Source organism: Oreochromis niloticus, linkage group LG8 (assembly GCF_001858045.2).
Source record: "Oreochromis niloticus isolate F11D_XX linkage group LG8, O_niloticus_UMD_NMBU, whole genome shotgun sequence".
In the NCBI taxonomy this organism is placed as follows: domain Eukaryota; kingdom Metazoa; phylum Chordata; class Actinopteri; order Cichliformes; family Cichlidae; genus Oreochromis; species Oreochromis niloticus.
This window is the reverse complement of record NC_031973.2, coordinates 17581609-17607448: the sequence shown is the minus strand read 5'-3', so window position 1 is coordinate 17607448 and position 25840 is coordinate 17581609. Positions and strand designations below refer to the sequence as shown.

The window sequence follows — 25840 nt, the reverse complement described above, 5'->3', positions numbered from 1 at the left end:
GACCACAGCAATCTCCCTGAACAGAGTGTAGTGTGGACAAATGCCGAATGAAACACACAAAATTGTATGCAAACTAATACAACTTATATTGTGTGTTTCCATGAGTTTGTCCACAATGTTTAATGAATCTTGGGTCAGTCTGATCAAATTAACTACATTTTTCAGAGTTAAAACTTTTAAATTGGTCAAATTTTATCGGAACACAACATGAGGGTTAAGCACTGTGTAAATATATAAATATATCAGTAAGATGAGGGCTAATTTACGTACTAAAAGGCTATAGCATTACATTCATATGCGTCATTTTTATATTCATCAAATCATTCAGTTATCCTTTGCACACTGTCATTATGGAATACACCACTCCCACTAAGACAGAAATGAGTCTTTATTGGATAAAGCCTATCAACCCTTCCCATACATGGAACATTAGAATCAACAATTAAACACCTAAAACATTACAAAGACACCTAATCTCCGCATTTATCGCCTGTCTATATGTGTGAAGACATGATAACAATCCACCCTTCCTAACCATCATCTGGTGACTGTTATTTTTAATTATAATGACCAAATCCAGTGATTTGTATCATGAGCTGTCTTTTGCAGGAACAAGGTGAATAACTCAGCTAACTGATGCCAGACTGTAGTGTTTTTTTTAAGACTTTTTTTTAGATAAGTCACACAGTACACTCACAAAGTGTTTTCCCCCCTAACATTTTGTCACATTTTGTCAGGGGAAGCTCATACAATTGTGTAAATTCTTTTTTTTACCCTCATCAGTCTACACTTAGAATGCCCAGGGACAAATTTAATTTTCCATTTTCAATTCAATTTATTTATACAGCGCCAAATCACAACAACAGTCACCTCAAGGCACTTTTTGTTGTAAGGTAGACCCTACAATAATACATACAGAGAAAAAAAACAACAATCATATGACCCACTATGAGGAAGCACTTTGGCAACAGTGGGGAGGAAAATCTCCCTTTTAACAGGAAGAAACCTCCAGCAGAACCAGGCTCAGGGAGGGGCGGCCATCTGCCGCAAATGGCTGGGGTGAGAGAAGGAAGACAGGACAAAAGACATGCTGTGGAAAAGATTAATAACAAGTATGTTTCAATGCAGAGAGGTCTATTAACATATAGTGAGTGAGAAAGGTGACTGAAGAAGAAATACTCAATGCATCATGGGAATCCCCCGGCAGCCTACGTCTATTGCAGCATAACTAAGGGAGGATTCAGGGTCACCTGGTCCAGCCCTAACTATATGCTTTAGCAAAAAGGAAAGTTTCAAGCCTAATCTTGAAAGTAGAGATAGTGTCTGTCTCCCGAATCCAAACTGGAACCTGGTTCCACAGAAGAGGGGCCAGAAAACTGAAGGCTCTGCCTGTGCTGTAATGGGGTGATATATACTTTAAGGTCATTAACATAAGATAGGGCCTGATTATTAAAGTCCTTTAAAGCCAATGAAGGGAAGCAAATACAGGAGAAATATGCTCTCTCTTTCTAGTCCTTGTCAGTATTCTTGCTGCAGCATTTTGGATTAACTGAAGGCTTTTCAGGGAGTTTTTAGGACTTACTGATAATAAAGAATTACAGCAGTCCAGCCCAGAAGTAATAAATGCGTGAATTCATTTTTCAGCGTGATTCTGAGACAGGATATTTCTAATTTTAGACAGACTGTGCAGATGGAAGAAAGCATTTCTACATATTTGTTTAATTGAAGGTGCATATCCTGGTCAAAAATGACTCCAAGATTCCTCACAGTGTTACTGGAGGCCAAGGTAATGCCATCCAGAGTAAGAATCTGTTTAGAAACCATATTTCTAAGATTTCCAGGGAACAGGAATAATTTCAATTTTAGCTGAATTTAGAAACAGAAAATTAGAGGTCATCCATGTCCTGCAGTTTAACTAATTGGTGTGTTATATGGCTTCATGGATAGATAAAGTTGAGTATCATCTGCAAAGCAGTGAAAATGCATGCTCTGACTTCTGATGATACTGCCCAAGGCAAGCATGTATAATATAAACAGAACTGATCCTAGCACTGAACCCTGTGGAACTCCATAATTAACCTTAGTGTTCCTATAACACAATGCTTTCACTGTTATGGTGAACTGTATTGAGCAGCTGATTATTGATGGCACACTCATGATGGTAGAACTGAGACCAAACATCTGACCATTGCCATAAATCTAAGATATGCTGGAGTGCTCCCATGAGATTGTTTACAGGATTTCTGAAACTTAGTTGGAATAATCACCAGGTTCTTTGTTACTTCACTTCGAGAAGCCTATCAGACTACTTTCGTTGTCATTGTGGCCATTCTTTATAGCCTTCCCAGATCTGTTGGTTGATATTGTGAATGTCTCAGAGCTCTGCAGAAGGCTGCTTCAGTCTCACGGTGCATTTGCCTTGGTTATCTTACAAAATATTTTAACATGACCATATCTGTATAAATCTTTGATTTCAGGTAGTTTAGAATATCAGAGGTGACTTTAAAAAAAAATAATTTCAAAAAAGTCTGAACACTTTATAAACATCTATAGATATTATGTTTCTTTTTTGTAACCATGACGTATGCAGTGATTCATGACGAGGCAAAAAATTAACATAAACAATTTTAGTCTTAGGGTGTAAAGGGAATTAGTCATAATGGTTTCTGAATGTGATGTAAATAGTTGTCACATCATGACAACATGATACTGGATAGTCATTGAGACACATGACAAAACTAGTAAATATTTTGTCATTGAAATATCATTTTATGCCTGTATAATAAACCATGGTGCTGAAACACACAACTGACACATCAATGACACCTGACACTTGTACAGAATTTCACCACAATCCCAGCAGATGACGCTTTCTCAGTCTTTGGATATTTTACATATTTAATCTCCTTATTTGGTTGGAGTCCACAGGCAGGTTTTTCAATGACTTTGAGATGAATATTAATGTGGCAAGAAATACTGAACTGTAAAAAGGGCAGAAGTCTGTAACGAAAACTACTGCTAATATTCATGTTTATTACAAATATGACATATAAAAATCACTATATATATTTTTTAAAGTGAAACAAAACAAACAAACTATATATATTTTAAATTGCACTGTGGTCTTTAAGTCTTTGTACCAGAAATTAAAGAAAGAAGGAAATGCTTCAGCTGTGGGGTGTGCACATGGGAAGGGCAAATATAGTGGCAGGTGACACTCTGCTTATATATTTGCCACTCATTGCAATCTGGGTGACAAGTACGAAAAGAGGGACACACAAGAACTGTGCAGTTACAAAATGGCGTTGAGGCAGTGGATTCATTTACTGGCTTTGGTGAGCCTCCTGTCTGCAGGTAAGTCAGGCTTATGCCAACATGTGCATGCAACATAAATGTTTTAGGTTAAAATATAGATGCAAATGTATATTTTCACTTAAAACTTTTTAAAATGGGATCTGAAAATCGTCTCCTCTCATGAACAACACTGATCCTGTTGTGTTTCTTTCCAGAATCAAATGCTCAGCTTGATGGTAGGTAAAAACAACAATTTCTCTGAGTAAAAAACAAAATTATTCATTAAAATTATTCAAAACAAAAAAATTATAATTTTCCAAATAAATAACACGGAAATAAAAACACGGAAAACATGTTTTCTGTGTACCTACAATGATTTATGTTGCTTCTGAAGTTTGATCCTGCTGATCTTTGTTTCAGTATGTGGCACTGCTCCACTCAACGGCAGGATAGTGGGAGGTGAAGATGCTCCACCTGGATACTGGCCGTGGCAGGTCAGTGTGCAGCTACGTGGTAATCATTTTTGTGGCGGTTCCCTCATCAACAAAGAGTGGGTGATGTCTGCTGCTCACTGCTTCTCTGGGTGAGTAACACAAACATCTGTTTAATCGTTATACCTAAACTGATCCAGCTGGAACAGGACTTTGACTAATATTTGTCTAAGAAGGCGAATACCAGATTGGGAATTCTGGAAATGATGACATTCCTGAAACATTTAACAAACATAAATGTTGAAACACTGACTCAAGCTTTCTTACTCTTCCAGCTCAAATGCAGCATAACGACAAATTTTTACAGTACATTTTTTTGACAAAACTTCTATATTTTCTTTTACTTTCTTTAACTTTAGTTCTAGTCCCTCTGGGTGGACGGTTTCTCTTGGTCTTCAGAGTCTGCAGGGTGAAAATCCAAACAAAGTGTCCAGAAATGTTGCCAAAATCATTTTGCACCCAAACTATGACAGTGAGACCTACGACAACGACATCGCTCTGCTCAGACTCTCCTCACCAGTCAGATTCACTGACTACATCAGACCTGTGTGCCTGGCAGCGAGTGGCAGTGTGTTCAACAATGGCACTGATAGCTGGGTGACTGGCTGGGGTGCAGTCAAAGAGGGAGGTAAGCCTGTTGTTGGTGTTTCAGTGTTCATGTGGTCTGTAGTTCATTGGTTTATGTGTAAACAGCTCCTCATCTTTCTTCCCATCAGTGGCCTTACCCTTCCCTCAAACGCTGCAAGAAGTGGAGGTGCCAGTTGTGGGAAACAGACAGTGTAACTGCCTGAATGGAGTGGGCACAGTCACAGACAACATGATCTGTGCTGGTGTTCTGGCAGGAGGCAAAGACTCATGCCAGGTAGGCTTCCTCATCTCATTTGGTTACATAATCAGGTGTTTCAAAGATTCTCAGATGTGTCCTCTTCATCTCTACAGGGAGACTCCGGAGGTCCAATGGTGAGTAAACAGGGCTCTGTTTGGGTCCAGTCTGGAATTGTAAGTTTTGGTTTTGGTTGTGCTCGGCCCAATCTGCCAGGAGTCTACTCCAGAGTGTCCCGTTACCAGTCCTGGATCAAGTCCCGCATTCGCTCTAATAGGCCAGGATTTGTGCAGTTCATCTCCAGCGGGCTGGACTCTGACAGCAACTACACCTGTCCTGGTCTCTAACAAGACCCTCAAGTGAGTCTGAATATGAATGAAAAAAAAAAATATATATATATATATTTAAATATAGCTTTCAGACTGTTTGGATCTCACTGATTATGAATCCTGTTTTACATCCACAGGGAGATAATAGCAGAGTCTTCATGGTTCCAAGTTGCTGTCGTAACAATCAGTGGACGTAAAGTGAGCCATGCAGATGTTGACATCTTTACCAACACCTGAAGATTTGGGTCATTCTTACAGGAGATTGTTGGTGAAACATCATCTCCTGCAGCACTTTTGACAAGATTTCACCAGATTACTGAGTTTCCTTATTGCTGTCTTTTGCTGTCCTCATTATCTCCTTGTTCCTGCTGTTATGATTTGTTGTTGTTGGAGGTTGATGTAGTTCATTATTACAAATGACCAACAGATGCTAACAATCTTCATTAGCACCCATTTATATTTATTTAATGTACTAATGATGCTCGGATCAAAATAAAGAAACTAATTCATATAAGCATTTTAAAAGAAATTTACATTTCTAAGTATAAAACCTGATTACTTTGTAATATTTTGGTATGTTTCTTTGGACTAATTATTCATAAATATGTCTGTTCTGTGCATTCTGATGCTGTTGTCTATAAAAAGGTATGATTATGTAAATTTAAGAACTAAATTGAAATGCAATTCTAATTACATATAGAATATAATAAACATTCATTAAGCATATAATGATTTTGTTTTTGACATCATTCAAAATTAAATATTATATATATTATTTATTTGTGAACAAAGCAATTTACATCATGAGTGACAGTTTTAACAGATGTTTTTTTCACAAGCTAAATCTTTTTAAGCATATATATTTAATTTCACACAAAGGTATATTAAAACATACAATGTTTGTAAAAATATAAACAGAGAAAATTTTAAATTTAGATGTGCAGTCATGAGCATATTCTTGATAAGCTATTTTAAATTTAATTCTATAATTCATCGCAGGACATAATCTCTTCATCACTCCATCTTCTCAGGTAGTTACATTAAACCTTCAATCTATTTCATTTAGGGACCCAAATTATAAGAATAATAAATCAGATATCAATTCCTCATGACTTCTATTGTGACTCCTTAAAGAAAAATGTGTCTGCTTGTTATATTTTGCCTTCAGGTACCTGTGTGATCTAAGCAGTTAATTAACAGTTGCATTGTCCTGCTCAGACAGACCCTAAAAAACTATCCACATCCCTAAATACATCGAATTTCTGCCATGTGATTGGCTGATTAGATATTTGCATTAACAAGCAGCTGAAGTGGTGTAACTGTGAAGTGCATGGTCAGTGTATGTCACAGTCCGGCTATAGACTAATTTTTTTTCTCAGTTGCAATGTATATACTAAACTGCATTTGCAATCTCATACGATACATTACAGATACTCCTGCAGTGCAGTCATGTTTTAGAGTCAATGTGGTAATTGTGCTTTTAATGCTTTTAATTACTCTTCTAATAATCACCCCTCTACATCAGCCCACATACAACATTCACAAATTACTTTGTGGTAAACTGTACACTACAATGACTTTAAATTTAACAGGACTGTTAAATGATATTGCATCATAAGTTTTAAAATGATCATGTGTGCTGTGATATTCACTGCATTCTCTTGCCTTTCATTTAAAGGTGGGAAAGGCTACCACTTAAGCAAGCACATCTTGACTCCTTTATCAGAGCCCTCAAACGACAACAAGATCTACTTCAACGAGGCCCACACAAAGATCCTCAATGTAATGCAGACGACACTGGATTCCATGAAGAAGTGTTTCAAGTGTCTGACATAACTTTGTTTTGCACAAGAAGGCTCACTTAAACAGTCTAACATTATCAAAGCAGTGTCCTGCACAACATTGCTAAAATGTTCCGTCCCTCTCCCGCCTGACGCTGATAAAAGTGAGCCACTATATCCGGGCAAGCAGCAGTCAGGGCCATTAGAGATCAACCACGAGGCCCCCAAAGCCAGAAATGGAAGTTACTGATAGTAAATTCTCTACTGTGTCCAGCAGTCAGGACCCCTCAGGCAGCAACGTCACAGAAGAAGATGCATAAATGGTTGTTTCTGGTCCAGGAAAGAGAATCAGTGACACACTGAAACCAAAACTTAGAAGAAGATGCATAAATGGTGGTGTTTGTCATAAACTGGCTGCGCAGCAGGCAGGAAAGAACCCAACACAGACTAACAGGTAAGACTTAAACTCACAAACACAGCTTTATTGCTGCCGTGCAGGTGATACAAAATAAAACTAAAACTAAACTGGAATTCTGGAACCTAAACATACAGAGAAACACACAGGCAAATAGACAGGCATGAGAATAGAAATGGACTGAGTGAAACAGAGGCTTAAATACACAGTACAACCACGAGGAAACAGAAAATACATGGGGAACAGAGCTGAGACAAATTAGACATGACGACACCAGGGAACCAAAACTAAACACACTGAACATGGAACACAAGACCTTCACAATAAAACAGGAAATGAATGAATGCAAGACTGACACATGAGTTTGACAGAGGAGTGGAGGAAAGGCAGAGGAAAGGGAGCAAGGGAACACGAGGGATAGAGAGGAGACATGACGGGCTCGGGAAACATAGAATGGAACAGAAGGAGGGAGACAAGACGCAGCGGCTCATACAAACACATAAACACAGACACAGAGAGAGAGACACAGAGGGCAAAGACACAAGGGGAAACCTAATAATCCAAGAACTAAACAGGGAGTATAAAGAAATTCAAAACAGAATAACTGAGACTATAAATGAACCTGAACATAAACCATAATACAAAATATCACTAGAATAGAAGAAACTCAACATGCTGGGTGAAAAGGACCCAGGACCATGACATTTTTAACATTCCCAAGTCATCAGAGAGCTATTTTCTCACACAAAAACAACAACAACAACAACAACAACTATGATATCACATATTTAGAAGAGATGCAAACTAAATAAGATCTGAAGTGTGCAATGCATATACGGAAACAGTTAAGATGTAATAGTTTGTATTATTAAGTTTAAAACCAAAATATTGGTCAAAGACAAATTGTTTTTCATTAACTGCATAAAAGATTAAGTGCAGGGTTAATACTAGGCGTTTACATTGTGCCGACGGAACTATTGGAGAGCAGTGGCACTGACGTCTAAGCTGTCTGGTGTCTCATACGTGTTCTCGTATATATCCTCATAAAAGTTCTCTTCATTCGTGTCTTTTGGTTGCAGACTGTCCATGATGCACTGGTGCAGAAAAATGTACTGGGACTGAAAAGGAAATACCAGAAGTTGTTGGTTATTTGAAATGCAGAACTTCTGCCTGTAAAGATCATAATAGTTTCTTTCAACATTTCTGCACAGTTTCAAAATAAAGCATTCGATTTTTTTTTTATAAACAAAAAGGTCCAATAAGACTTTGTTTTATGAAAACAAATTTTCAGCTCTCTTACTTAAAAAGATGTAGACATAGACCCTTAGAGAGAAATGCTGGCTCTAATGTCACAAACAGGACTATAATAACATTTCAATCAAGTGTTTTGCTGTAACAAGTGCAATTAACAAACTGGATTAAAAAATATTTTAAGGAGGGATCTGCTGGTTAATGTGTAAAAAGTTTGAAAAACAAAAATTGAACAACAGAAAAAAACTTTCAAACTCATATTTCAAGTTGAAAGGATGGACAATAAGGACCCCAATTTAAAAAACAAAAACAAAAAAACAACTGCATATCTTATGATGACTAAAATGCTGTGTGTTGTTTCACCAGCTGTGGCTATAAAGACATACATTGTTAGCTAATTAAGGAAGTGGTGGCTCAATCAGAAGCAGTTTAATACAGTTACCTCCGTCTGCACCATGTACGGTCGGTTCAGTCTCATCTTGTGTACGAAGGCATTGATGCCGACTGCTTGTTCTTTCTCCAGCTGCTGAAGCAGCACATCCAGGGAAATGATAGTGCCAGTTCTCCCGACTCCAGCACTAAGAGAGACACAAGCGTCATAATAAGATAGCAAAAGGTTTTTAAGGTCACATAGAAAGCTCTCATCACTGTGTCTGTGCCAAAGTTATTATAGTTAATAAAAACTAAACTAGAACATACAACTAGATGTGAAAACAATGTGGAAAACAATACTGTACACAACAAAACAAGCTTCAATAAAATTATAGAGGAAATGTCTTTAATTGTAGTCTTTGTCCCTTTGGTCAAATTGTCATCACAGCCTGCTCAGTGAGGATTTAGTGCATGTGTTTGCAATTTGTAATGTAATATAGACTTTTAAAAATATACCCCTGACAAATACCCTCAATGTTATCATTATAAAAACCCACAGAAACTAATGAAAGCTTCAATAAAACAGAACATTTCCAAAGAGTAAAAGCCAAAGTGAAACTAGTAAATGCAAAATGAAACTAAAGTGAGCTGAAAACAAGACATCACGACAGAAAGAAAAACAGATTAGAAAACACAAAACCCGAACGACACTGTTTGTCACAACAGACACACACTTTTAATCACAGACAGGAGTGTTTGGGAGTGTGGGAAGATACCAACCCTTCACCTGCTCCTAATACGCTGCCTCAAAACATCACATTATATTTTTGCAGTATCAGTCAGACACTGTACACACTATATCTCTGTCACATATAGTAGAATTTATAATGTTGTGGTTAATTGTATGCCTCCTCTTCAGATCCCAGAAGAGGTCTGACTATAACAGCATGTTGTATTCTACAAAGTCACCGGAGCACAATTGTGTCATTGGTGGTATTTATATTTATGAGAATGATCCCAATTTGTCTCAGTGAGTTTTCATAATCTTACGGGATTGAAGGCCCTAAAAGCAAAGAAGTATTAGGATGAACTAGTTGCTCCTAACTGAAGGTCTTTAAGCTCAGCACTTATATAAAAAATGACTTTTAATAAATTACGATTTAATATTAGTAAACTCTTTATGCTGACCAAATTTATGGTCTACAGCTTTTATGTCACTTCTTCTTAACCTAATGTGAATGAGACTAACGAAAGGCTGCCTGGCAAAAAAAAAATCACCTGGATTTAACCAAGCAAATAGTCAATAGCTTTCCCATTCATAATTACTGCAGTAATCAGTAATAATGTTTTATAATTTTGGCAACCAATAGCTTATTTAACCCTAACCCTGAAGTAGCTTCTCATTTCTTAAGCGGTTATTTCGGAAGACATATCCTGTAGTAATGGAAAATATGTTAGTCCGTTTCAGAAAGGTCAAATTACTGGCCTCCATCAAGGAAAGAAATATAATTGCTGAAACTACTAAAATGGGTTAAGACATTTCCAACACATAAAAAAATTATAATATATTAAAATAAATATTAAAGGGATTCACGTGGAGCATTTGGGAATGGCCGCACCATAGAGAGTCTCTGACCCCGTCGCCCTTAGATTTAGTTTTAAAAAAAAGTTAGACGCTCCCAAATAATACACTTCTGGACTGTGATGACTTGCTAGATCAGTGTCCTCGATTTTATTGAAAGACATGGCTACAGGAACCAAGAATAAGCGCGTGCAAACCCGAATCTCCACGATGGCGGTGGGGGAAACTAATGCTAGCAGTGCCAATGTTAGGCCTGCTAGCCAAGAAGAAGGACCAAAGATGGATATAAGCGGCCTGTTTGCCGAAATGACAAAGCTTGGAGCTACCCTAACTAGTGTTGCGGTCGATGTATCTCACATCAAGTCAGACATGGTGGAGTTTAAAAACGCTGTAAGTGCAATCCAAATACGGATGACCGAAGCTGAGGGCCGCATCTCAGATGTGGAAGACAAAATGAGGAGCCTAAGAGAAGATAATGGCAAAAATGCTAAAAAGCTTGAACAACTATGGGCCCGAGTAGACGACCAGGAAAACAGAAACCGCAGAAAAAGCAGAGTATGCCCTCTTTCGTCTTAAAACTATTTTCTATGAGGATGGGGAGAAGACAGGCAGGCTATTAGCAAGACAACATAAGCAAATGGACAATCAGAATGTTATTGCAGCAATTAAACAGGATGATAAATTAGTTACATCCTCTTCAGAGATCAACACAATTTTTAAAATATTTTATCAAGATTTATACACGTCCGATAACAAAATAAGTATGGATCTGCTGAGTGCATACTTTGCTAAAATGAAAATACCAAAAAATTGGGTGCTCTTCCCAGGGTGGTCGATGGCCAAGACGGCTCCGTATTCATTCTCGGCACGGCCTCTTCTCGGGCAAAAGAGCTCACTCCCTTCGAGTTTACGTTTGCTTTCTCTCTGTACATAGACATGCTCTGCACTGCTTTTCCCTCCCGAAGACAAGAGTTCAACTCCTACCTGTCCATCGTTCTCGATCTCGCACTACGATTTGGCAGCACCGGCTTCTATTAGTATCACAAGCAGTTCGCTTCTCAGGCAGCTGCTCGCCTCCGGCAGTTTAACCAAGACACTTTCTGGGGCAGTCTCGATCAAGAACTCTACTGTCGGGTCTTTGCAGCTCGTTCTTCTTTCTCCTGCGAGTCGTGCGGTGCCCCGTCATATCCCGCCTCCACCTGTGCCATCCCAGCCCAAAACAACTATCAGCACTCACGCTGTTCTTCCATTTTTACCCGGTCGACCCCGGCCACAGTACCAGGAATTCCCAAACCCACGACTTCCACTCCCTCCATGCCTTTGCTACAAGGTTCAGACAAGTGGGGCAGGCCCATCATGCGCCTAGGAGGCCCCTCCATCTGCAATAACTTTAACGACTCCGGCTGTTCCATGTCTCAATGCCGCTTTCTCCACTCTTGCTCCTTTTGTGGCGGCGGATATTCCCAACCCGTATGCCCCCACAACCCCACCGAACCTTGAAAAATAAAAATAAAAATAAAAAATATAAAAAAGAAATAAAGAAAATGTTAAAAAAAAAAGAAAAAAAATGTTAAAAAAAAAAGAAAAAGTTCCCGGCTCAACCCTCGGCAACAAACGTTTCCAGGTCTCCCTGCCTATTGAATAGCTCTATCACATCACTCTCCTCCCCCGAACTTCAAACGTCAGCTGCTCTCGCCTTCCGGTCGTTCGTACCATATTCTTCGCTTAATCCAGCAAGGCCGCGCATATCTCCCACCCGCTTAACTCATAGCATCTCCACCGTCACTCCTCGACTCCATCACACTCGATAGTGCTCCGGAGCCGATCCATGTCTCCGGCAACTCCCGCTCGCTAACCAGAACGGCATCTTCTCCTACACCAGTCAGCTGTCTCATCCCGAAGACACTCAGCCCTGCACAAGCACCGCCCCTTCTGCCGGCTTTGGGGGTTATTACAATGGAAAGTGGTTCTCCTCAGCTTGGCCTGACGAGTCCCACCATTACATCCACGAGCGGTTCCTGCCTTCTTCAGCTGTTTCCGAAACCTTTCCGGCCATTATCGCGGCCTCCCCCGTGGCCTCGAATGGTCAAGAAGATCTGTTCTCGATCGCTCTGACAATCTCCCCGTAGTCGACGTAACCAACAACTCTCCTTCCATCATGCCTCCATGCAGCGGCCCACTCATCCAAATTCTCAGCCCCATGCAGGGGCCACTCCGACTCCGGTTCCTCCTTTTCAGCCATGACATTCGAAATCTAAACCCTAGCATCGTGGAACCCAGCAGCGTGTCCAAGTAGCAATATTAAATAGTCCCTCAGCCAGCGCGTTGTCCACCTACGGGACCATTCGTAACGCGCCCCGTTCGTTCTACAGTAACTTCAATCTCTCCTTCCCGTTATTCAACACCATAACCGATCCAGTTTAATACCTTATGCCTTCCGGTTTCCGCGCATAAAATTCCCACGATAAAGACATACCTCAGCAGCATCTACTTCTCCGGCAAACTGCTCTCCGAATCCAGCCACCCTATAACTAGATCATGGTTCTTTCACGCATTCGTCAAGCACTCTCGTCATCCGGGATTTCTCCCAATCTCTTCTCTAGCCATTCACTCCATATCGGTGTCGCCACTCCTGCCTTTCGCTAGGAATCCCCAACCACATAACCAGCTCCTCGTCCGTTGGTCATCACAAGCCTACCGTTATACATTCGTAACAATCTCCAAAGACTTCCAAAATCGCCCAGTCTTCACTTCCGCAGGGGATGGCTTCTTTGGGGGTTCTGCCCAGCCCGGGAGCCGTCGTCAGTTCCCTTCGAGGCCTTCCCCAAACCGCAGCACCAGTTCATTCTCCCTCATCCCTCTCTGCTCATCGTTCAGAAGATGTGGTCCCAGCTAGTGAAGTGGGTGGACAAGGGAATGAAGTATCTTGGAATTGAATTGAACCCAAATATTGAGGATATTATAACTAACAGTATGGGAAAAATATTAAACAAGATCAATAAAAACTTGGGTACATGGAGTAAACTAAATTTGACATTGTGAGGAAAAGTAAACACAGTAAAAATGGTTGTAGCACCACTCATCAACTATTATACAGGAATGCTGCCTATGTGCATCCCGCGACGGATGTTGCAAAGCTACAATAATATGATAAAAGATTTTCTTTGGAAAGGTGGTAAACCCCGTATTAACATTAATTGACTGTCCCAACTCAAAAAAGAAGGGGGACTAGCCCTGCCCAATATAGAGTATTGGCTAGATTAGTTAAACATCGGGCAGGGAAAAACAATATAGATTGGATTTTAATAGAACAAGAGCTTGCATCTCCATTCACACCAATTGATATTTTATCACAAAAAGTAAATAATCACGGTAAGACGCAAAACCCTATTTTGAAATTTTCGAAAATGGTATGGTTGGAGGTGCATAAGAAATATAAACTTGTGCCATATGTACAAAAGTATGCCCCTGTGTGGCATAATCCTAAAATTAAAATTGGTAAGCAGACTGTTTACTGGACACAATGGCTAAGAAGAGGTATCAGAACTATTAGTGATCTATTTGAAGGGGGTGTTTTCATGTCATATGAGGATATTAAAAATAAGTTTTGTTTGGAGGGTAACGGTCATTTTTGGAAGTATTTACAATAAGAAACTGTTTAAAACACTGAAAAAAGAAAATAGGTGAACCAACTTAATTGAATTATTTCAACTGGTAACACCTAATTTAATTAAGTTCTTTGAAATGAAGTTAATACATAGAGTCACACAACTGATTCATCTAATGTATTAACTTCATTTCAAAGGACTTAATTAAATTAGGTGTTACCAATTGAAATAATTCAATTAAGTTGGTTCTTTTTTCAGTGAAGGAGGAGTTACAATAACACGTGAAAGTAACCCGATAGAGAATTTTATGCTACTACCCCCATTACTATGCACAGCTGCGAAATGGTATAATATTTGCCCATGGATTAAAAATAATATAAATAAGAGCCTGAAAAAAATCTGGGAAAAGGATCTAGGGTGTACAATGGATCAAGGTACATGGGATTCTATATTGTCGAACAATGGATTATACATTAGGGAAGCTAGGGGGAAATTTATTCAATATAAAATTCTTAATAGATATTATTATACTCCTTCAAGGCTGTATAGAATGGGGATTGGTAGAGATGACTTGTGTTGGAAATGCCAACAAGGTAAAGGTACTCTGATACATTCCCTCTGGGAATGCCCGCTGGTTTTTCCAGGTTGGAACACTGTATTGAATTATTTGCAGGGGTGGACACTTTGTAACTTGCCCAGATCACCTAAATTATGTCTACTAGGAGACAAAGGAGAGGTGCCACAATTAAATAAACACCAGTTTAGAGTGTTAAGTACTGCATTGGTAACATGTGCCCGTATCATTTTGGAACACTGGAAGGACTCCCATATTCCAACGCTTAAAATGTGGAAAGAAAGAATGATTGGGAACGCTGCTTGCGAAAAGATGTTGGGAAAGTTACATCATGTGACAGAAGCTGCAGCTGAACAGTGGGACAACTTTTGCACCTACACATCTACCTGACTTGGACATTTGAGCTTAATGCAAGAGATGTTAAAACCTCACTGTTTTTGTTTTGTTTTGTGTTTTGTTTTGTTTTTTTGTTTGTTTGCTTCTTGTTTTTGGTTGTTGCATTTTTGTATTTGTTGTTATCAAATGTAAAATCTAATAAATACTTGAATTATAAAAAAATAAAATAAATATTAAAATCTGGAGGGAAAGTAATGAGCCATCATCTTTTGAGACTAAATATGGTTGCAAAATATTCTTGAATGATTGTGATTTGAGCTCACTTAAATGTTTGGTGAAATCAAATCATAAAAAACAAAACAAAACACAAAACTATTTGACTTGCTGTCATCACTCAGTTCAAAAAACAGCATCCGTGTGTGTGCGTGTGTGTTTGCGCATGCGTATGTGTGTGTCTGTGGGGTCATTAGTGATAATTCAATAGGATAGGGACCATCAATGTTGAAAACTATATACATGTTTTAGAGCAACACTTTCAGATAAATATCCCAGAAGTCCTGCAAGTGGCCTACTTTTACCTTCTTTTACTTTACTTTTACTACTTTTAGTAGGCATTTGGAGGACCTCAGGGATCTTAGGACCATTCACTTTTATAGTTTAGCTACTCAGTTCTCAGATGTTTGTAGGCTCTTAAAAAATTATGCCACATTTCGCTGTCCCAGCTTTATTGACTTGTGTTGCTGCCATCAAATTTAAAATGAGCTGATATTTATTGTTGGAATTTGGGTTGTAAGTGATGTGATTTTACCTAAGTTTGTTGAAAAGATCATCTAAACTAAAGGCAGTCCATAGAGTATTAGAGTGTGTAGCTGGGTGGATATTGTATAAAAGCAACCCTGCACCCATGTAAAAGGAAACACTTATTTCGTACCTGCAGTGAACCACAGTTGGTGCGTTGCCCCCTTCTCTCTCTATGTGCTGTCTCACCAGTCCTCTGAACTGGATCAGGACCTCTGTGCACTCTGGGACTCCATGATTAGGCCAGGCAGTAAAGTGGAAATGTTTAACTGTCCATTCTTCTGAGGTTTTTCTCTGTGAGGAACATTCATATACAGTTACTTTAGGTCTATGTCTTGATATACAGCATAATATTTTAATTATCAATCAACCAATATTCTTTTAAAACCAACATTAACAGCTAAAGCCAATAATGTTTTCTATGAATGTATTTTCTAGCCTTAGTTAGTATCATCTACACACACACTCAGAAGAAATAAGTAAGTTTTTATACATCTTTCAGGTTGAATTCTCTCAGTGTCCAGTTGGTCTCCTGTTGCTCAGATCTCATGGTGACCAACAGCTCTCCATAAAGGCGTGGTTTTCTGTCTGCAGGCCAGTATTGTTCACAGTTGGTCTAGAAAAATGAACAAAAAGCAACAAAATACATGTACAAAATGTATATTAATCATAGATCTTGATCTGTTCTTTGTGAAGTAACCAGTATGTTTCCTCCTGACAACCACTTCCTTGAAAGACTAGCAATAAAACATTTTAAGATCTTCCTGAAGACTTACCCGCCCTCCTTCAATGCAGTTGGTTACCATAACGATCCTCTTAACTCTTTGTTCCCAAATCATTCTCCAGAAATCATTAACAGTAGAGGGCAGAGGGCCCTGAGTGGCAATGTACTCTCTGTTACTGCTGTAGCCCTGAAAAGCAGTGGACAAAGTTAATATGTAGACTAATTTAGCTTGTATATCTTCTGCTCATTGCAGAAATGAAAAAGGAAAGCCCATGAAATCACACAAAGGTGCTTGTTTATATGCTCTCTGTATGGTGTAGTTATAAAGAGATCTTTACTGAACTTTATCTTAATGTAACACTTACCGGCATGTAATTGGCATTGATATAGTCTGAAATTCCACCAGGATCTGATGTAGTTAGCTTCACACGACACCAGTCATCTAAAAAGAGAAAATAGGTGATTTAACTCCAGTGCACCTCCAGTAGACCTGACATAGACTGCTAGAATGAGCTCACAGCAGCATGGTTCAACAGTCAGAGGAGAGACTCACATGGCAAGACGTTACTGAAACGATTCTTCGCTTTGTTTTCAGGTAGAATAGCAGTCTTTCGTGTCTGGTCTGTTCCAACAGGAGCGAGGCACTGCATGAACGTAGGAGATAACAAAGCATGAAACTGAGATATTGGCCATCATAAAACGAATAAAACGATAAGATATAAAACAGTAAAGACACAAAAACAGGTCTGACACAAAAACAGGAACACAGAGAAGCAGAAGAGGAAAAAAAATCTTGATCTTTTTATGCACCTCATATTCCTCGCTGAAGCCTCTGTTCTCATCCAAACTCAGCTGATGGAAGTGGTCCGGAAACTTTGCAGCAGGAATAGATCTAAAAATAAATAAATAAATAAATAAAACATAACAAAAGTAGAATTAATCTTACCTTTGTTTTGACCTAATGAAATAATAAAAATTAAAGAAAGTACTTGGCATTAATGATTCCCTCTCAGATGTATTCATTAATTTTGCATTAATTAATGTTTTTCTTCATTGTGGGTAACTGTCATTGTAAAGAAACACTTACTTGCTCTGTGTGTTAGATACTTTGGATCCACCAATGAATGAAGACTTCTTTCTGCTGCAGGATTCAAGACATTAAATTTGATAAATATCATGATCTAATTTAATTTATTCTTGTCAGTGAAGTGAGACCCACCTAATAATATCTGGTCTTTTGAGGAAAATGAAGACAACCAGAGCGACCAGGAGACCAAAAAGAAGCACACCAAATACGGACCCTGCAATAACTCCTAAAGGGAGTAAAAGCATAATTAACAACGAAGTTTAAAAGTTTAGAGGTTTATTTTTAGCGTTGAGTGAAATGAAACAATTTGTAATCAAGTCAAAGTTGAAAACACTGTATATTGTTATGAAGCAGTAACATGGTAATATAGTTACTTTTACTCACCCCTTGGATCAGTCTGACAGTAAAAAACATGCGGTTCAGAACTCCTCCTCAGCCCAGACAGTGAAGTTACAGACACCTTATATTTTTTGGCAGGTTGGAATCCTTTGATTATGATTTTAGTTTCAGGACTAGCTACTGTGTGAGTCTTTCCAGTCACATTCACCTCCGCATTAGTCCACTCGCCCTCTGGGTCTGTCCATTTAATAAGAACAGAGTATCCAGCTGCCCAGTACTCACAGTGAGCATTTAGATTAGGAGGAACTGAGTAAAACAAGAAAAAGGTTTTACAATCACAACTAAAGCAGAAAATATATGACTTACAGTAAATATAATGAAACTTTTTGTGCTATAAAAACTGTGTGTATGAAAAGCGTGTGTATTTTAAAATTTGTATTAAAGAAAGATTATTGGCCTTACTTTTAATTCAAAGCACCCTCAAGTACCCTACAGTCTAAAAAGTTTATTATAATTTATGGGATTTAAACATAAAAATTAAAAATGAAGACCTCAACATTGCCACATTAGATATTGAAAGAATTACTCATTCTGTAAATAATTATAAATAAAAAAGAACCTGTAGTAATGATTCATCGCTCAAGTCACAAAAATGCAAATAATTTCAGCCTTGCTGCCTTACCCTTTTTCAGTTATTGAGATTATTTATTAAATTAGGTTAGTTAATAATAAAATGATAGTTAGTTAAATCTCATATATTAATACTGAATCATATTATATAACTGTGTTAACCTGTGGTATGTACATCATATATAAAAGGTATTTTGCTGCTGATTAAAAACCAAATTTAATCAAATTAAATCAATTCACACATCATCTTCCTATAAACAATATGACTGAATACATTAAGATCTTAAATACTATTTTACAGATTAAAAATAAGCTTGTCCTTCAAATTATTATTTTTTTAAACGCAGACATGTGTTGTTCTAAGATAGATTTGTACTCACGAATTGTTAATTTGTGTTCACACTGCAGGAAAACTCTGGAAGACTTTTCATAGACAAGAGATATCTGATAGGTGGCACCAGGGTAAAGTCCAGTAAATGACACATTTTCACGTCCATCACTGACATGAACGTTAGATCCATAATGGGCGGTTGCATTCGAGAACAAGCCTTCAATCTTTGCTTTGATTGATGAGTTGGTAACTTTCCAGTCTGCACTGGCACAGTCTATGGCTGAAATGGATGAGAAAATAGTTATACACAAGAACCTGATTCTTCTTTTTTTTTTATGTATACAACTCATTGAAAAGAAGACCAACTGAAGTGCTTCAGACTGCAGGCTCTTTGTCATTTTACACATGGGACAAAATTTCCTCCTCATACTCAGTGTTGGGGAGTAACGGAATACATGTACCGCCGTTACGTATTTAGAATACAAAATATGAGTAACTGTATTCCGTTACAGTTACCGTTTAAAAAGGTGGTATTCAGAATACAGTTACTTTGTTGAAATAAATGGATTACACGGCGGTACTTCCCTGTTTCATATTGTCGCGGGTCAGGACTGTTTGGGTTTGTTTGACAGCTACGTAATGTTGTTCCAGGCGGCAGCGTTACGGTTGCCATGGTTACAGGGTGACGCGCTCTCTCTCTGCGTGTTTCCTGGGTGAGAGAGCGCTTTTTTGTTGTTGTTGTTGTTGTGCTAAGCTAAAAGGCAGAATGCTACAGGCATGGCCCTAAAGAATGTAGCCTCATGGGCAGTGTAGTCCGTGCTGCAGCGAGAATGGACTACCATACACGTTATGTGTCTGTGAGCGAGGGAGGGAGAGAAAGGAAAAGTCCGAGCTGTCACGGAGCAAAAACGGGAGCATGTAAATATAATAATAACCACTGCAGCCAAGAAGAGTGCCTGACGAGCCCATTTGTAAGTAAGCTATTAAGACTCAACTGTACACTGTGTTCGTGTTTTCCTCCGGAAAAAATTAGTTCCGTTGGAGTAGCTTTTCAACGCCTCTCTCTGTCTCTGGCAAGCAAAGTTGACCCAGACAACAAAGTAAAGCTATTTTTCGGCTACCAGCCCGACACGGAACCCACCGTGTTAGCCAGAGGTCCCTTTACTACTGTTCGGAGCCGCGGACCTTCAGTAACAGTAATAAATCACAGCAATAGTACATTCAGGTAGTTGTAAACAGCACGATAATATATTAAGTAATCCAAAGTATTCAGAATACGTTACTGTCATTGAGTAACGTAACGGAATACGTTACAGAATACATTTTGGGGCATGTATTCAGTATTCTGTAATGGAATACATTTTAAAAGTAACCTTCCCAACACTGCTCATACTGAAAAAGTTATAAAAGTCTGACAGAGAGATGCTATTGTTTTTTTTACCTGTTACTGTGAAATTCGTATAAGGAGTGCTCCTGAGTCCAGCGAACACTGTGGTTAAGTTGAAATCATACTCTGTTCCAGGCTGAAGAGATGTCACTACTTTTCTGATTGTATCTGAGGAGTTGTCTGACACACTAACTGACACATCACCATTGATTTGAAGCTCGTATTGCCAGTCTTTATTCATGTTCTCCCACTCTAGAGTTATGCTGTTAGTAAATCGTTCAGTCACATTGACCCAAGGCACCACTGGTGGAACTGAAAGAAAAAGGTTGAGAAATGTTTATTCCCCGTCAGTGGAGGAACATGCACAGCAGGTAAGCAGTGTGTTGCAACAGCTGTTAGAGAGCAAAATCTTTGTAAAATCAGTGAAGTGGGAATTTCATGCTAGCTCTGTTTCTTTTCTGAGCTACATACTTCAAAGGTGACAGGTGAGGGCAGATCCCTGCAAAGTCAAAGCAATAGTTGAATGGCCAACTTCTTCAACTTGCAAGCAACTACAAAGGTTTCTAGAGTTCGCTAATTTTTATTGTCGGTTAATAAAAAACTACAGCCAGGTCACACTCCCACTCAAGTTTTCCAATGGTCTCCCGAAGCCCAATAAGCGTTTTCCCACTTAAAGGACATATTTTGCACTGCACCTGTTCTCGTCCATCCCGACACCCCCAAACAGTTTATAGTGGAGGTGGACGCCTCGGATATTGGTGCTGAGACTGTCTCAGCGATCACACAGTGTGCTGTCTTCTCTCAGCGGTTCAGCCCCACCGAGAGAAATTATGACATGGCAAACCATGACTTGCTGGCCATTAAAATTGCCCTTAAAAGGTGGAGACACTGGTTAGAGGGATTGGAACAGCCTTTTTTAATCTGTACCAATCACAAGAACGTCTCTTACATTCAGCGCGCCAAACAATTAAACTCCTGACAAGCTAGGTGGCAGCTATTTTTTAACCGGTTTAATTTCTTCATTTCATATCGTCCCAGTTCACGCAGCACTAAGCCTGACGCTTTGTATCGCCAATTCTCTCCTGAATCCAATTCTATGGAAGCTGAAACTATCTTACCTACGTCCTGCGTGGTGGGGGCCGTAACACGGGAGATGGAAACTGGTGCACCTGACTGCCCCAACCCCACTTTCACACGAATCCTTGCCCACAATCACTATGATTGTGTTGGGCACTGTTGTTTATATAAGATTGTATTGTACTGTACTGTGTTGTACATTAGACCTCTATATCTATATATTGTTTTAGTGTACACTAAGGGCAGTGGGAGTATTGCAATTTCAAATTCAAATTGTATGATCTGTACATATGGTTTTTGACAATAAAGCTGACTTTGAATTTGAAAATTTTTTCCTTAAAAGTTTTACATGTATTTGCTTTTATAAAACCATTAACAAGTCAAAAGATTTACAAATGTAAAGATATATATACATATATAAACATACTTGTGCACCCACATAGACACACATCCCTAGTGTGAAAATAGTATGTGAGAACACCCCATCAAAGCCGTACCTCTTCCCTGTACTTTACAAAAAACATTTTTGTATCTCTTTTTAATCTGAGTCATGCTGGGACATTGCTTTTGTTCTTTAGTTAATCTGTTCCACAGCTTCACTCCACACACAGACATGCAAAAACCTGTGTTGTATGGATACAGGGATGTTTTGAATGTAATTTCCCCTTCAAATTGTAGCCCCTTCCCTTTTAAAAAACAATTTTACAATATTGCCAGGAAGTCGGTTGTTTATTGCTTTATACACAATTTATGCAATGATAAAATTAAATAAATAAATAAAAATTTTTGATTTTAAGAACAGTGGATTTGATCTCTGTTACCAGTAATATAAATTATCCTTATTGCCCTTTTTTTTGCAATATGAATATTGATGATAGCAACAATTTATAAGTATTGCTCCAAACCTCTGCACAGTACCGCAAATACAGTGAAATCAGTGAACAATAGACAATGTTGAGTGATTTGTGGTCTAGAATGTGTTTTACTTTACTCAATATTGAAATACTTCCTGAGACCTTGTTATGTAAACTAATATGTGAGACTTCCAACTTATTTTATCACCTGTTATCACACCAAGAAACTTGACTCCATGAACTCTTTCAATTTCCACACCATCTATTTAAATCTTAGCTGTTTCCTAAGAGGACACCATTCATGTTTGCATGTCTGTCACAAGTACAAGCATCTGTACTGGTTCATGTTGTAGAGAAGCATCGATTGTGGAACATTTTAAAGGACTATGACTGCTTTAGATGTTTTTAATCTGTTAACCTCCACCAGGTTAGCAGTAACCAGTCTAGAGCTAGAATAGAAAATCACACAAAGAAGAAACTTTAACAATGCTCCGAACAAAATCTTTTGTCAATTTGGTCTATCTTTCTTGTATTTTGTGTATGTTTTAGTTAGACTGAATGTTTTGTTCAGTGCTCACCAACCTGTCACAGCACTGAATCCACTGCTATTGAGTCCCCCAGACACGGTGAAGAGAGTGAAATTATAGTTTGTTCCAGCAGTCAGAGAAGTGACCACATGTACTATGGGTCCTGCTTCAGCTTTATTAATAGCTTCTGTTATATCACCATATTGCATAAAAGAACAAGAACTGAAGCACTGATTATGCTGCTTTCAGTCCTTTGTACCACTGTGCCTTTTGTTACATCATCAGGAGCTGTGATGAGTTGAGAGTGGCGTTCACCTTTTACCACAATAAAAACCCAGAATGACATTCACTTCAGTTTAACTGATCACCAACAAAAGTCAAAGGATAGTGTTTCATTCTTACAGGCTTTCGCTGAGGTAGATTTAAGCAGAGTGGGACTGTGTATTTTTTGAGCCAGTGGAATTTGTTTTTGTAGCCTAGGAGCCAGTGAAGTGGTTTTTTGTATTGTTTGACCCATGGGAGTGTTTTTTTGTGTTGTTGGTCTTGTGGTTGTTTCTGTTTTTGCTGCACTTCCCTGTCCTGCTGTCACTGTTGCTGTGATTATTGTAGTGGAGTCAGTTGTACCCTAAAAACACAAAAAGAGTGAACTACAAAATTTAAAATCTGTTAAAATAATTGCCATTGAATCTCCAGTTAACACAATGCTTAGCAATCTAACAAAGCAATATTATATCATAAACATTTTGTGAACAGAAACATGACTGGCTGCTCAAAGGAGTAATACTTAGAAATATTCTCTGAGCATTCTGCTTTATAAGAACAAAAACTTCCATATAAAAAAATGATGTGCAGGAAACAAATAAGTCAGTGTCAAATTATTTTAGCATTTTATGTGTCAGCTTCTATCAACTATAGCAACATCTAAACCATAAAAATGTATTAATTAAATATTTGCTTTCACTAAAAACACAAAACATATATATTATCATATTGTATATTATAGCTACAGTTACTTAATCACTGTTCTATAAAATATCTAACACATTTCCCCTCGGACATACTGTTTAAAATTCCACATCTGATTTGATTAAATCATTAAGTCTGTATCGTGTAAGTGTTTAAGATATTGTTGAATTTAGTTTTAACATTATTTCCTCCTTCATGCTCTTTTTGTTCTCAGAGGAAACGGTAATAAATTGGTGTCGCAAAGAAGGAATAAATTCGTGTTTCAAAATCTGGAAAAGTCCAGAATTTTCATGCTGTTTAACACGATTTTGTTGTTCCTGCATTTCTGTACAAACCAACATTTCACAAAACATAACTATAGTGTTTAAAATACATAATGAAGCATGTCATGCATTTAGGCTTCACTGTGGTTTTGACTGCACTGTTTCCTTTTGTCGAGGGTAACCTACACTGAGCTTCGCTATCTGATCACCATCAAAGTGAAAGGTAAAAAAAAACAACTTACCCAAAGTAGACTCAGGAAGACACAGAGCAACAAGTGGTCTGAGATAAGAGATAAAAGCTTCATCGTCTTCAGGACTCCTAACTGGCACACATTCTTTGAACTTGTTCAATTCCTTTTTTTCCCCAAGATAACCTTTTTTTTTCAGCACCTCTGCTGGTATGTTGGTAACCACACGTAAGCTTGGCAAAGAATTTCTCCAACCCTGCCCTGTAATAACTTTGATTCAAAGTTGTTGACTTTTAATCCTTAACTACATCCTCCTCTCGTAACCTCTGGTCCCTTTTCATATTGGCAAGTGACTACGTAAATAGCTGCTTCTCCTTTCTGGCCTTGTACAACTACAGAGACCTTTGTCACACCTGTTACTTACCTGTTACTTCCTTATTAACGGTCATGCTGTGCTGCTTGTCAAAGGTACGTCAATCAAGACGTGGCATGTAAACATTTATGAGAGGCAAATCAACATTTGCCTCTCTTACATTTGTGTACAGAGGAACTTATCCCAAAAATGCACTTGCTTCTGACACAACACTTGAGCAAGAGCGTAGGGATGAAGAAATTATCATGTCAGTAGTAATATACCTGTACTTTTTTCCCCCACAAATAACAGGTATCCCTTTAGAAATAAACTTTTCTTGTGATACTTCTAAAAACAACATATTCTTAACTAGCCACAATAACACTGTATCGACCCCCCAATGTTCCTTTAATGCAACAATCCCTATAATTATCTATTAGTCACACACTGTAACAGTAAGACTCAATGATTAGACAGAGGGGGTTACAGGTAGGGCCCCAACAGCCAGCAAAACAAGTCATAAAACAATAAAGGCTGTTTCCTTAGCAAAAACATCCGAGGACACACACCCTAATGTTCACATAGAAAGTTGCACACCCCTAACTGTACCTCTATAGTTTCCACCTTTTTCTTTACAATCTGCTCTTTATCTCTGCATGTCAGAGGTCAACTGAAACAAAGTCCACCTATATAAAAACACCCCATCAGACACACAGTATTTTCCTCAGCACTTCACAACTGCCGCAAGGTATAGCGTTTTAACTTTTTATTTTTTCGGATCCCAGACACAGCGGTGTGAGGTAGTTAGCACACAGTTTGGACATGTAGAAAACATCGTTTGTTTGGAACACATAAGCAGAGAGGTAGAATTCATCGCTGTTCATAAGAGTTTAATTTAATCAAACCTCATTTTACGGATCTAAGTGGCTCCTCATCACTAGTCAATTCACCATTTTATTTAAATATCTGAATTTTCAGAATGATGATCCAAGCAGGACACAGACGCTGCTAGTTTTAACGCATCAGAATGCAAATATAAATAAAAGCCTGACTATCCTGACAGCCTAGCCGCAGCGACACCTTTCTTTCACACGGATGCCTGGATGTGCGTTGGAGCCGACTACCCGCACAGAGCGTTTCTGACAGTCGGGCGTTGCTTATACAATAGAGAAAAGCAACAACACGGCGTGTTTCTCTGCTCCAAGACATCCGCGGGCCTTTCACACGGTAAGCATGTCTGATATACCCAGCGCATAAATGTCTGTATGTCAGCGCTGATTATTCAAACACTGTTTAAAATGTGACACATGTGTTGTCCGAAAACATTTCCTCTAAATTTGCAAAGTTACTGATTTAAAAATATATTTTCGAATTTTTAGTTGCATGTCAAACATATGATAGACTCTTGAGCATATTTATATAGCTACATTCACAATGGTATAACCATGCTAAATAAAAGAT

At 38.4% G+C, this 25840-nt stretch overlaps 2 protein-coding genes across 3 annotated transcripts in view; one reads left to right on the top strand and one right to left on the bottom strand.

Moving 5' to 3' along the window:
- The window catches only part of LOC100701335 (protein tyrosine phosphatase receptor type H), a 574626-nt gene that overhangs the window by 505506 nt on the left and 43280 nt on the right, over positions 1–25840 (bottom strand). The window lies entirely within an intron of this gene.
- LOC109203259 (testisin-like) lies at positions 3252–5398 on the top strand. Its single transcript, XM_019362676.2, has 7 exons — positions 3252–3354; positions 3510–3530; positions 3715–3877; positions 4145–4413; positions 4502–4647; positions 4725–4967; positions 5075–5398. The coding sequence occupies exons 1-6, from the start codon at positions 3300–3302 to the stop codon at positions 4953–4955; spliced, it is 885 nt and encodes a 294-aa protein (XP_019218221.1). The 5' UTR covers positions 3252–3299; the 3' UTR covers positions 4956–4967; positions 5075–5398.

Excerpts from the sequence above, each read along its gene's own strand:
- LOC109203259 (XM_019362676.2), top strand. The coding sequence starts at position 3,300 with ATGGCGTTGAGGCAGTGGATTCATTTACTGGCTTTGGTGAGCCTCCTG. Across the intron at positions 3,531-3,714 it reads ATCAAATGCTCAGCTTGATG|TATGTGGCACTGCTCCACTC; the intron begins GTAGGTAAAAAC and ends TCTTTGTTTCAG. Across the intron at positions 4,414-4,501 it reads GGGTGCAGTCAAAGAGGGAG|TGGCCTTACCCTTCCCTCAA; the intron begins GTAAGCCTGTTG and ends TCTTCCCATCAG.